Source organism: Mastigoproctus giganteus, chromosome 9, assembly GCF_048544385.1.
Source record: "Mastigoproctus giganteus isolate SK-2022 chromosome 9, ASM4854438v1, whole genome shotgun sequence".
NCBI lineage: Eukaryota > Metazoa > Arthropoda > Arachnida > Uropygi > Thelyphonidae > Mastigoproctus > Mastigoproctus giganteus.
The window spans coordinates 79,695,784-79,708,918 of NC_143583.1; the positions used below are offsets into that span (position 1 = coordinate 79,695,784).

General features: G+C 36.1%; 1 protein-coding gene across 7 annotated transcripts in view; it reads left to right on the forward strand.

Moving 5' to 3' along the window:
• Positions 1-13,135, forward strand: part of LOC150080478 (uncharacterized) — a 354,693-nt gene that overhangs the window by 260,674 nt on the left and 80,884 nt on the right. For all 7 annotated transcript variants that reach the window (XR_016547421.1, XM_090381815.1, XM_090381810.1 and 4 more), the window contains 2 exons: positions 2,988-3,122; positions 5,901-6,029. Coding sequence is in view for 6 of the 7 variants with exons in the window: in XM_090381815.1 (XP_090237941.1) it covers positions 2,988-3,122; positions 5,901-6,029 (264 nt within the window). In the remaining variant the exon portion in view is untranslated. The remainder of the gene's footprint in view (positions 1-2,987; positions 3,123-5,900; positions 6,030-13,135) is intronic.

Genomic DNA, 13,135 nt, shown 5'->3' on the forward strand with positions numbered 1-13,135 from the left:
CAAACACTACGTCATAGAACACCGGGACAAGAGATATGGATATATTCCCAGCAAAAGCAATATAAAGTATGTTTCATTGGTTGATCCACAAAAGGTTTTTCTTACCCCTTTATACATCAAGCTTGGACTGATTAAGAATTTCACTAAGGCACTGAATAAAGAAAGCAGAGGATTCGCATATTTACTGAAAATGTTTCCAAATTTATCTCATGGAAAGCTGAAGGAAGGAATTTTCATAGGTCCTCAAATAAGAAAGCTCCTAAAAGATGAAGAATTTCAAAGAAACCTGAATGATGTTGAACTGGGTGCATAGAGATCTTTCAAGGCTGTGGTATACGGATTCCTCGGAAAGAGAAATGAAGAGAACTATGAGCAACTGATGACAAACTTGCTGAAATGTTACAAGAACATGGGGTGCCGAATGTCATTGAAAATGCATTTCTTCATTCCCATCTGGATTTCTTTCCTGAAAACTTAGCAGATGTCAGTGCTTCCACCAGGACGTATCTGCAATGGAAAAACAATACCAAGGTCGCTGGGTCTCTGCCATGATGGGAGATTACTGTTGGTTCCTTAAACAGGAAAGCAATCTGGTGTATAAAAGGAAATCATTGAGTGGGAAACATGTCTAAGTAACATATATTGTGTGTAATAATTACAACCATGTATGCTGATATTGTATAAAAACAAGGAATTTAAAAAATGCATATATCTTTTGATGTAGACGTGACAGAAGTAAAATATTGATATTTTCATAACCAGGACATTAATTTTGTTCAGAATAACCAACTTTCGTTCTAGAGGTACAGTCAGTCCTCGTATAACACGTGTTTACACTACACGAATTCGATCATACATGATTTACAAATAGGGGAACAATATCTTATATAACACGAACTGAATTCGCTTATGCACGATTCTCCTTTGTATTTACAAGAAATGGCAGTCGAACGCGGAATCACCCCCAACCGAACGCAACACAATAAGAATGAAGAGAAGATTCTGAAAATGTCTTTATGTGTTTTATATCAGTGAAGGGGAAACACATTTCACCATAATAATGTAAACTTCCAGCTATCGGTATTATCGCAAATGCAATTAGATTGAGTTTACTACCAGTTTATAACAGATTCCACTAGCAGAAACGCAACTGGAAATTGTTTTTATTGTTTTATGGTAGTAACCCCCAGAAATGTGCTTTAGTAAAATGTGAGCCAGTGAGGTGTTAGTGTGTCTCTGCCTTTACGGTGTTGTTTATTCAGTTGCTACACGCACGCAGCTTTGTTTACGTGTATCAAGCGTGCCTCCTCGTTTTGTAATTTTGCTTTATTCCCTAAAAATGAGTAAAATGCTTAAAAGGTGTGAAAAGGAAGCATCCTGGTGAAGACACTACAGATTCAGAGAGAAAAAGAAAAGCAATATCGATAAACAGAGGCAGACTGGGTCAAAAATTCTTACCCGGGAAAATTTATAATGACCTCATACTAGCTTTTATGGCCTAAATCACACCGGCCTCTGGCCCACTGGGGTTTCCCCGGTAAGGCTTATGGCCAGTCCGCCTCTGTCGATAGAGAAAAAATATGAAATTGTGAAACGCTTTGAGCGAAATGAAAGACCATGTGATATTGCACGTGCTACAGATCTAAATGAGGCAACTCCGAGAATTAGAAAGAATGCAGAGAAATTAAAAACAACTTTCTTGGCAGGAACAACTCAGAGTGTAATTAAAATCCATTAGATTAAGACACAAAGAATTGGAAGAGATGGAACGGCTGTCATATGTTTGGATAGAAAATCAAACAAAAAACAAATTTGCTTATGATAGAAGCAAAACCATTAGCAACACTTTATTACCTAATAGTCGTTAAAAAATACATAAGTATTTTGTTACGATTATTTATTGTGTTTGGTAATGTTTTGATTACAAATGTGTGTTCAATCTTGGGTGGTCGGCACCTAACCCTATTTTTTCCATAGGGCCTGTTGTTCGTATTGCACGTTGTGTTTCTAGGAACACAACTATCGTGCTATACGAGGACTGACTGGATGACAAGAAAAAAAATTTTGTCGAGTAGTGTTATTAGACGCGTGGACAGACATGAGATGTGTAGGTTTTTTTGGGGTTTTTTGCTAATGCTGTATAAGCTTGCTTTCTTACATCATTTGCTACTGCTAATGCTAAAATCTAGACTCTGCTTCCAACTGGCCATGTTGAAAACCATTTCATAGCAAGAATCCTTTCCAAACTTTCCTTTTCCATAGTTCTTCATCAAATTAAAAATGATTAAATAAATATGTCATGTGTACCTTAACATAAAGAATACATATAAAGTCACAACAAATTCAGTAATTATCCTATTTATTTCAAACACATGACACTAATGAGTTGTCAGTTGATAATTCAAAATGCTGCTGCTGTGTATGGCGCCTCCATAGCCAGGTGGGCAGGAGCAGCAGTGCGTAGCACATGCTTCTTGATTAGACCGGGGTTCGAGCCCGTGACCACCAAATATGGAGGATGCGGAAAGGTTAGACAATGACCACCGCATATCCTCGGAGCAATATGGCCTTAGTTGCTAATGCTCCTAAAAACCAAACAACAACAACAACAGCTGCTGTGTATAGCACAGCAGACATGATCAGTTGTATTGGCGAAGTATCAGGATTATGTTCTTGGTGTCAGTAATACAATTAAAAATCACTTTAATTTTATTTTGATTAGTATATTAATTTTTGAAAAATTTAATGAATACAGTAGAATAATTCTTTTGTAAGCCAAAATATTTCCTGACCAACATTCATCAAGAGATGAATTAATGAATTTTTTTATATTTAAAAAACATTGATCACTTATATTTTATTTTTATATTTCTGTCATTACTTGCTATATGGTGTTAATATAATAGTCTAACACATATAGCAATGTTTTTTTCTTCTTTAGAATAGTTTTTATATCCCCTCTGAGCCATTTTCATCTTTCATTTTAGTATGCTCTCATGGATTTTATGGCCAAAATTGTTCTGAGTCCTGTCCAGTTTGTACAAATGGAGATGGTAGTTGCCATCATATCACTGGTTTATGTAATTGTCGTCCTGGTTTTACAGGATTTATGTGCAATGAAAGTAAGTGTTGCATTAGCATGATAGCATTTCTTTATTTAATTATCTTATATCTGTATGTATTATTATAATATTGATCTTATACCTGCATGTATTATTATAGTTTTGTATTTACTAGTTAGTTTTACAGTGCATACACATCTTAGGCCTGTTGCACTAGCCTGTGTATTATATTTATATGATTGTGTGTTTGTGGATCAATCTGCATGTTGGTTGTGCAGATTGTACTTTTAATAAGTTCAAAAACTTGTAATAACTCATGGAGAAATCATACTCCCTCCACCTGAGATGATTAGTCATAACCCTCACTGAAGAAGCCTTTTAAGAATTCCTCCAGTTTTCAGTGAGATTCCAACCCTGCTTCTTCAACAAAGGGACAAGCATCAAAACCACTGTACTGTCACAGAAAACTTGTATTGTATTATAACAGCAAAGTAGAGGTGTGGCAATGGGAGAAAGTAGCTCTTGTTCCATTGCCAACCTATACTTGCACTACTATTAAAACAGAATAAAAGATAATATAATATTCTACAGATATATAGATGATGTTTTGGTTGTCAATTATGATAAATTCGATGACTTGGAATTGGAAATATATCCCTCAGATCTGAATGAACTAATCTCAATAGCCACTTACAAGCCATCTACCTGGATAGTGAGGTTATAATTAAAGAAAATAAAGTCTGCACATGACACTTTGACAAAAGAGACCACTTTATCTTTTTATCTTCCGAACCATTAAACTAACAAACTGGGACACAAATTTAGAAAAATAAGTACATGGAAACGATATTAGAAACCAAACAAACAGAATAATATGAATTTGTAATAACCAGGAATATATACTGGAGGCATTAATAAAACTAAAATACAATTTAATAAAGAATAAAATGCCGATTAATTTTATCAGATTCCATATAAATGCAGCCATCCAAGCCAATACAAACTGACATTACACAGGCATCAATCCAAATAGGCTCACAGAGCAACTATTTGGGCCCCTATTAGACCCCAGATTTATTGGGCTCAGACAAGGCTCATTGTCTGACCACACTGTAACCCGGATGTCAAAATTCAAGCCCTAAAAAAAAAAACAATAATAATAATAATAATAAATATAGTTAATAGGCTGCTGACCCTGGCTGTCCCATATAAAATTAAACTGGATTATTATATTATAATACGAATACACATCACACTTCACTCAACCTACAGATGACAATCAAAATAAATTCCTTGGCACCATAAGGATAGATATCACCCCAGTGGGAGGATGTAAATATGTATATAGTATCCTGCTGGGCATAAGTTGGCTGTTATGATGTAGAAAGGTTATACCAGTCCTTGCCCAGCAGATAACATAGAAACAAGAAAAAAAAAAAAGAAAATGTGTTATTAAATAAGTCCCTATATGCATTTACCCCAATCTTAATATCCTTTACATATGTAATTCTTAATACCAGCAAACAATAAATAGATCAATTAATTAATTGAAGTATAACTGCGATTACTGACAAACATGCTAAATTAGACCAGAGGGTGCGCACACCCATCAATAAAATCAAAATGTTGAGCTGCCTTAAGACTTCTTGTACCGACCACAGTCCATAGTGGTTACAGTTAAATGCATATCATGTTTTGTATTGATGCATACCTGTTGGGCTTTGGGTCCCAATCCCAGTTTACTGTTAACACCAAATAATTTGTATTTCAGAAATTAAAAATATACTTATAATCTGGTATATTAAAACTAAAAACTTAATATGATAAAGATCTAGTAAAACTGTTATTGGGACTACAGAAACGGGTATGCAGGAGACATTTATTTAACATTGGCTATCTGTCTGCCCAAAGCCCCTGAGGAAGTAGTGGAGAGATGACCATGTGGAAGAATGTAATTTTGTTCCCTAATTTTTCCTTAATCTTTTTCCATAAATTACCTTAATTTCTCCTAACTTTACCTTATTATTATTTCCACTAACCTATTATTGTCTTGTTATAATTCTGTTAGCAATTTAAATTTAAATTCAACGTGTAACAGTAGGCTAACCGACCGCTGCTAGCACACCAACTGCTAGACAGACAGTCAGGCCTTGATGATTGATATGCTTTTTTTAGCATGATCTTATGTTTCTTAACCAAGTCATTAGTTTGTTTATGTTTTAAGTTATTAGTACCCACATGGATCACTATACATCCTTTATTACCCTTAAAAAGCTGATAACTGCTTAGTTGCATTATCTATTTTTGCACCTAGCAGACATACTCTGGTTCCTTTTAAAAACATATTCATATGCAGCTGATAACAAAAAATATAAACATAGCACAAGTTTACTAACGTGTATTAGTACAGCATTAACTATACACTTATAACTCTGACTGATTGATCTTGTCTAACAGGTTTACTTTACAGGTAAGGATAGAATAGTCTAGAAAATGCCCGACTTGATGAATGCAGCAGAGGGGACTGCAGTGATCAGAACTGGGGGTACTAGTAAAAAAATCTCTCTCTCTCTCTCTCTCTCTCTCTCTCTCTCTGTGTGTGTGTGTGTGTGTGTGTGTGTGTGTGTGTGTGTGTGTGTGTGTGTGTGTGTGTGTGTGTGTGTGTGTGTGTGTGTGTGTGTGTGTGTGCGTGTGTGCGCGCACACACACACACACACACACACATGTGCTTTGGAAAGTTCCTTAGGATTTAAATATTCTTTAAAAGTGAGAATAAATGCATGTATTACTTTATATTTTTTCAATGACATAAAAATTAATGTAGATGAATATTTTCAGTCTGTCCATTCGGAAGTTGGGGTTTACATTGTCAACAGAAATGTAAGTGCAGAAATAGAGGAGAATGCAACCCAGCTACAGGTGAATGTGTATGTTTGCCTGGCTATCACGGTGATTATTGCTCGCAATGTAAGTAACCCAAGCAAGTTTAATTGCAGTTTTGTTTTGACACTGCAGTAGTGGCATTATGTAAAGTTACAAAGCCAATGGCACAAAACCTGAGGTGCTAAATTTTCTTTTTAATTTCTTTTTTAGTTTTTAATAAAACTAATATTTCATCTTTCCTTAATGGATTACAATGCTTATTATAATTTTATAGCTTTTAATTAAAAAAATTAAATATTTAAAAAACTCTAGGGTTTTCACCCCTTTTATTAAAAAAAAAAAAATATATATATATATAAACTTAAATAAAATATATGCCAGTAGCATGGCAAACCAGTAGAGTGAAAAGTGAATTTACCCAATAAAATAAAATAACAAAAAATAAGAGAGTGGAGAAAAAAATAAAGAGAGGGTACTGTTGAAGCAACTTTCCTAATATAATTTAGAAAATACAAGCCAATTAAAAGAAATTTAATGGCTCCCCCAGATGGCCCTGAGTGCCAAGCGATAGTGCCAAGCATTTTTCTCTGTGCAATTTATAGAGTGCTCTTTGAAAACAATATAGTTTTATTTCTTTTCTTGTGTGATTTTTCTCCTCTTTTGTTCACATCAAGTGGTTCTTTGCTTGCAAAATCAGAAGTAAGAACCCAGAAAGGGAATTCACCTTTCTTTTCCTAGTCTTTATATCGAATACTAATCACTATACTAACTTCAATAACCACTTGGTCACTGGTGGCACAGCTCCTGCCTCCACATGGCAGGGCCAGTAACCTGGAGGAAAAATCCATCACTCAGGGCTAAAAGGAGCAGAAATGGAAACTGATGTACTTCCACGCTTAGAGCCAGTGAGCTCTCAACATGACAAAGAAACCAACCACTACTTCTCTCTTTCAAAGAGACTTAAAAAGGACACTAGGATGCAGGAATCACCAGCTTTCATCAGTGTACACTCTTTGTCATTCCAACCTGTGAGCAAGCTCTCCCCCTTCATCATCCAGAGATGCCTAGAAAATGCTGCAGGTCCACCAAAAATGGTTAAACATCTCCAATCAGGAGATTTACTAATAGAGACATCTCACTCAAGACATTCTGAGTTACTTCTTACTTCTTTAAGTGGAATACCGATTCAGGTTACCCTACACAACACACTAAATTCTTCAAAGGGAGTGATCTCCGAATGGGATCTATTAAACGTTTCTGAGGAAGAAATTGTCCAGGAGCTAAAGATCAAAATGTGTCTCGTGCAAAACGAATCATGATCAAAAAAGACGGCAACTTAACTCCCATGCGAAACATAATCTTAACTTTCAGTACTCCAAATCTACCGGGATATGTCAAAGCAGGTTACTTGAATTGCCGCATTAGGCCATATATCCCAAATCCGCTTAGACGTTATCAATGGCGCCTCCGTAGCCAGGTGGGAAGGAGCGGCAGTGCGTAGAACACGCTTCTTGATTAGACCGGGGTTCGAGCCCGTCACCACCAAATACGGAGGATGCGGAAAGGTCAGGGAATGACCACCGCATATCCCGGAGCAATATGGCCTTAGTTGCTAATGCTCCTAAAAACCAAATAACAAACAATAACATAACGTTATCAATGTCAAAAGTTCGACCATTCTCAGACAGCATGCCGTGTACACACTATATATCCAAAATGCAGCTGCAAAAATCACATGCAAGCGGAATGCAAGGCTTCAATACCACAGTGTCCTAATTGTAGTGGTAAGCATCCAGCTTACTCCAAGGATTGTGAACTATGGAAGATAGGAAAAAAAATACAAAAATATAAAATTGAAAATAAAGTACCAAGAAGTGAAAAAACAGGTAAACTTAAGTATACCAAAATGCACTTATGCTTCTATCATTCACAGACACGAATCAGTGGCATGTCAGACAGAAGTATCCATCTCTCCAGAAATATCAATATCAGACTGGGCTCGATTAGTACTCTTGGTCCAGCATCCATTTAAACCAAATTCAGTAGACCAAAGCAATAATACGCCACTCACAATTCCATCCCAGAGACCTCCGCATTGTCAGGTAGCAGAAAATTTGCAAAGATCGTATCCTGTGGAGACGAAAGAATCATGCCTAACAAGTATGGATACAGATGATACTATTGGTCAAGAAGAACTGCTTGAAATACATGCAGAAGATGATATAGACGATAGCAATGAATCAGGACATCCCACTTTTACCTGAAAAGAAAAATCAAAACCAGACTGTCGTAAACAATCAGCTTATAAAAAGCAGTCAGATACATCTTCCTTGAACAAAAACAAATAATGGAACACATCATTCAATGGAATTGTAGAGGTTTTTGCAGCAACATCGATGATATTGATGAACTAATTTACTGCTTCAATCCTGTTGCCATGTGCCTACAAGAAACCAACTTGATGCCCCAAGTTTCCACTACGGTCAAAAATTACACTGTCTTCAGACAAGATAGATCTCATGGAGTAGCCATCCTGTTGGACTCAGAGTTCCCCCCAGATGCATTCCATTGCAGACCTCTTTAGAAGCTGTTGCCACACGCATAGTAATTGGAATCACTGTTACATTGGTCTCGATTTATCTTCCACCTAATTGTCCATATTCTATTCAGGAAATCGAAGATCTTGTGTTGCAACTACCAGTTCTCTTCTGTCTACTAGGTGACTTTAATGCTCACCACCCATTGTGGGGTTCCTCCAGCTTAGACAGGTGTGGAAAGCTTATTGAAATGTTAATAGACAGACAGGATTTAACATTGTTGAATACCGGCTCTCCTACCTATGTTCATTTTCCTACCGGATCAATCTTTGCAATAGACCTTTCCATTTGCTCTCCAGTGCTCTATCCAAGTATCAATGGATAACTCTTAACGATCCTCACAACAGCGATCATTTCCCAATAATATGCAAAGTTCAAACTTCCTGTTCATTACCAAGAGATAATCCAATAAAATGGAAATTTCCAAAGGCTGACTGGATAATATACAGCAGGCTTGTCTCGTTCGATAACCATATCATACAGTGCTCTTCTATCAACCATGTTACTGAACATATAACAAACCAAATTCTAACAGCTGCAACCACTGCCATTCCACAATACCAAGTCAGGAAAAGGTGAAAATTAAATTATTGGTGGAACGAAGAGTGCAACAATGCAAAAAAAGAGAAAAACAAAGCATGGAATCAATTCCACGAACATCCAACCACTTCCAACCTTATTAATTAGAAGCAACTTAGAGCAAGGACCCGTTATATCAGACAGAAAGCAAAAAAAGAACCTTGGATTAAATTTGCTTCCTCAGTTAATAAAAATACAGACATCAGACTAATCTGGAATAAGATAAAATTGTTAAATGGCAAAATTCCTCCAATGTCTACTCCACTAGTTAACTGGGATGGACAGGAACTGTCTACCCCTGCAGAACTTGCAAATGCACTAGGATCTGTATTTTCTCAGTTGTCCTCCCCAACTGCTTATGACTAATCATTTCAAGAAATTAAAGATGTAACTGAAAAATCCAAACTGAATTTCACTGACAGATGTGCATTAACATATAATCAACCATTCACCATGGTTGAACTGCAGCGTGCTCTTACCAACGCAAGGAACAGTGCCACTGGCCCTGATGGGATATTTTATATAATGCTCAAAAATTTAGATCCAAAATCACACTCATCACTGCTGATCTTCTTCAATCAAATTTTCACTGAACATACATTCCTGAGCTCCTGGCATCATTCCTATGTTCTGGCTATCCCAAAACCTGGTAAAGATTATTCTGTTCCTCATAAGTACAGACCAATTTCACTTACCAGCTGTCTGAGCAAAACCCTCTAAAAAATGATTCATTTTTTCGTATGTGTTAGTTTTGTGTGTAACACACACTAATTGTGTGTTAGTTTTCTTTTAGTATGGCAACCAGAAAGTGTATAAACGGTCCCAACATATTTTGTTACATATGTGATTGTTTTGTTCCAGTAAAGCAGAGGCAAAATATTACTGATTTTGTAAAAAAATCGTATTATGCATACACTGACATAAAACTAGGCGATCAGGATAAATCATGGGCACTGCATAAAGTATGCCATACATGTGTCAAGCATCTTAGAAAATGGAGTCAAGAAAAAAAGTTGTGCTTGCCATTTGCTATTCCTATGGTGTGGCATGAGCCAGTAAGCTATGCCGAATGTTACTTTTGTGTATGTGACATTAAAGGTTACAATTCAAAAAATAAAAAGGACATCAATCGAGATCCGTCAGTCATAAGACTGGTTCCGCATGGTCCTGATCTGCCTGCAAAACCTCTACCAGAAACTTTGGAGTCCACATCTTCTTCCACTGAAGCAGAAGCTAAAGAGGTTAGTGAAGAGGAATGTTATCAACCAGAAAATATTTTAATGCCACAGAAATTCACGCAAGTCGAACTGAACAATTTAGTAAGGGACTTAGGTCTTCCAAAGTATGCTGCTGAAATTCTGGGATCCAGACTTCAAGCGAAGAACTTACTTGCTCCAGGTACATCATTTTCCTAGTACAGAAATCGTGAAAGGGAGTTTATACAGTATTTTTCACAAGAAGGTCCTCTCATATATTGCAGTGATATTGCTGGTTTAATAAGTGCCTTAGGAGCTCTATCATATGTTCCTAGTGAATGGAGACTATTTATAGACTCTTCTAAGACTGGTTTAAAAGGTGTTCTCTTGTATAATTGAGATAAGTACACGGCTGTGCTAGTTGCTCATTCAGTCTGCTTCAAAGAAACTTATGACAATCTAAAGTTGCTTCTGGAGAAAATTAAATATCAAGATCACGAATGGCAGCTATGTGGAGACTTAAAAGTGTTATGTATATTGTTGGGGCAACAAGGTGGGTACACTAAAATGCCATGCTTTATTTGTGAATGGGTTAGCAGAGCTAAAGCACTGCATTGGACAAAGAAGCAGTGGCCTCGGAGGCACAATCTTACACCGGGGTCAAAAAATAAAAAGTTTGGTGAAGCCAGATAAAATACTTTTACCTCCACTGCATATCAAGTTAGGCATAATGAAGCAATTTGTTAAAGCATTGAATAAGAATGGCAACTGCTTTAAGTACCTTTGCAGTAAATTTCCAGGTTTATCTGATGCAAAACGTAAGGAGGGTATCTTCATTGGTCCCCAAATTAGAAAATTGGTTTTAGACGGTCAGTTTGAAACTACTATGACTGACGTTGACAGGGAAGCCGGGATTGCTTTTAAAGTGTAATGGAAAATTTCTAGGAAATCATAAATCACAAGATTATGAGAAAATTGTTCAAAATATGCTTGAAAAGCTTCGCAATTTAGGTTGCAATATGAGCATCAAAATTCACTTTTTGCATGCCCATCTTGATTTTTCCCCCGAAAATCTTGCACAGATGAGTAAAGAACAAGGGGAGGGATTCCATCAAGACAAAGGAAATGGAGCTGAGGTACCAAGGAAGGTGGAATACAAGCATGATGGCCGACTACTACTGGTGTTTAAAAAGAGAGAAACCTGGCACTGTACATAAAAGCAAAACAATTAAACGTTCTTTTCAAAGAGACTAAGGTCTGATTAATGAAAGTTTCAGAATTTTGATTAATACTTGTTAGTATTTACATATTTTTTGATATATGAAAATGTAATCCTATCAATTTGTCATTACTAAATACAATAAAGTTATATACTTTCATAAAAAACAATACTTTCATAAATAACAAACTAGTGTTATTTTTAATCTGTGTAGATATTAACAATTTGCTGATAGAATTTATAATAAAAAATTCCTTGTTGCTTTTTTTATTGTTTAGTTACTCTTTCTTCTTGAACTTGCCTAAATAGAATACTTATCTGAGTTGATGGTGTTTGCCTTTGTCTCTTTCGTAAAAATTGTTTTAAGCACCAGGTCTTACAATCCCCTGAATTTTAATAATTTTTAATTTCTTATTGTACATCCGCTTAGAAAATTTGAATATACTAGTATTATTATACTAGAATAACACATAATCCCTTATTTTCCTATTTTTTTGTTCTTTATTATGTTTCTCCTAATGTGACACATCTTTTGCTAAAATATCCTTCCTTTCATTCACAGTGCTGTTGATTATCAAGGCAGAATAGATGCTAATAAAAGTTTATGATGTAACAAACTAATACTAGTAATGACTGGTAAGCAGTATTCTCTCACTATCTGTGTAATGCACATCACTTTATACCAGCATCCATCCAGGAGATAAACTACTGCTTACAACAAACTATGATATGCCTTTGCACATGCATAGCATTATTGTACTTGGCAAGTTTATAATCTTATGAAAATTCCCTACTCATATTATGGGCTACATCATTCATCATGACCTCTTCCTGTAAAAACACGGGCACCCAAATAAGCCTTGGCAGGCACCATGGTGACTACCCCTAAGAGCACATTGGAGAACATTGATTTAGGCTAAATTAGAGAGAAAATAACTTTAGCAACTGGCTTTTAATTTTTGGATGTTTTTCATTCTATTAGTGTGATTTTTATGAAAAAAATTAGCATTTTTAAAACCAACACATTTAAAAATAGCAATTCAAAATATATTCAAAGTAACACACATTGACTGATCAGTTTAATAGTTACACTGACTAACAGTGATTAAAAGCATCTCTAGCCCTTAGAAGAGCCTCAGGCTATTAGGGCATGGGCTCCGCAAGTACTAGAAGCATTCCACAGGGAAGCTGGCCCAGGACTTGATTGCATCCTGAAATTGTCTCAGACTGGATAGCAGTACATGCTCACTTTAAACAGCTTGTTCCACTTTGTTCCACAAAAAAAACAAAGTGGAACAATATATGTTAAAGTCACCCTCATTTTCCTGGAACTATTTCCAGGAAAATGAGGCAAGGCATGCGCCATGCCTTGTGATATGGTATATTATCCTGCTGGAAGTAGCTGTTGCTATATGAAAAAACTGTGCCATGCATTGTACTCTGGTGTCTTATGCATTCTAATAAAAAAAATTCCCATTTCCCATTACTATTATACTGCACTGCCCTTTTACTGATTGTGGGCCATCTCCTAGGCTGTATGATTCTTTTCATGTCTTTCACATAAATGAGCTATCTCCAGCTGCAGGATTGCACTTACTG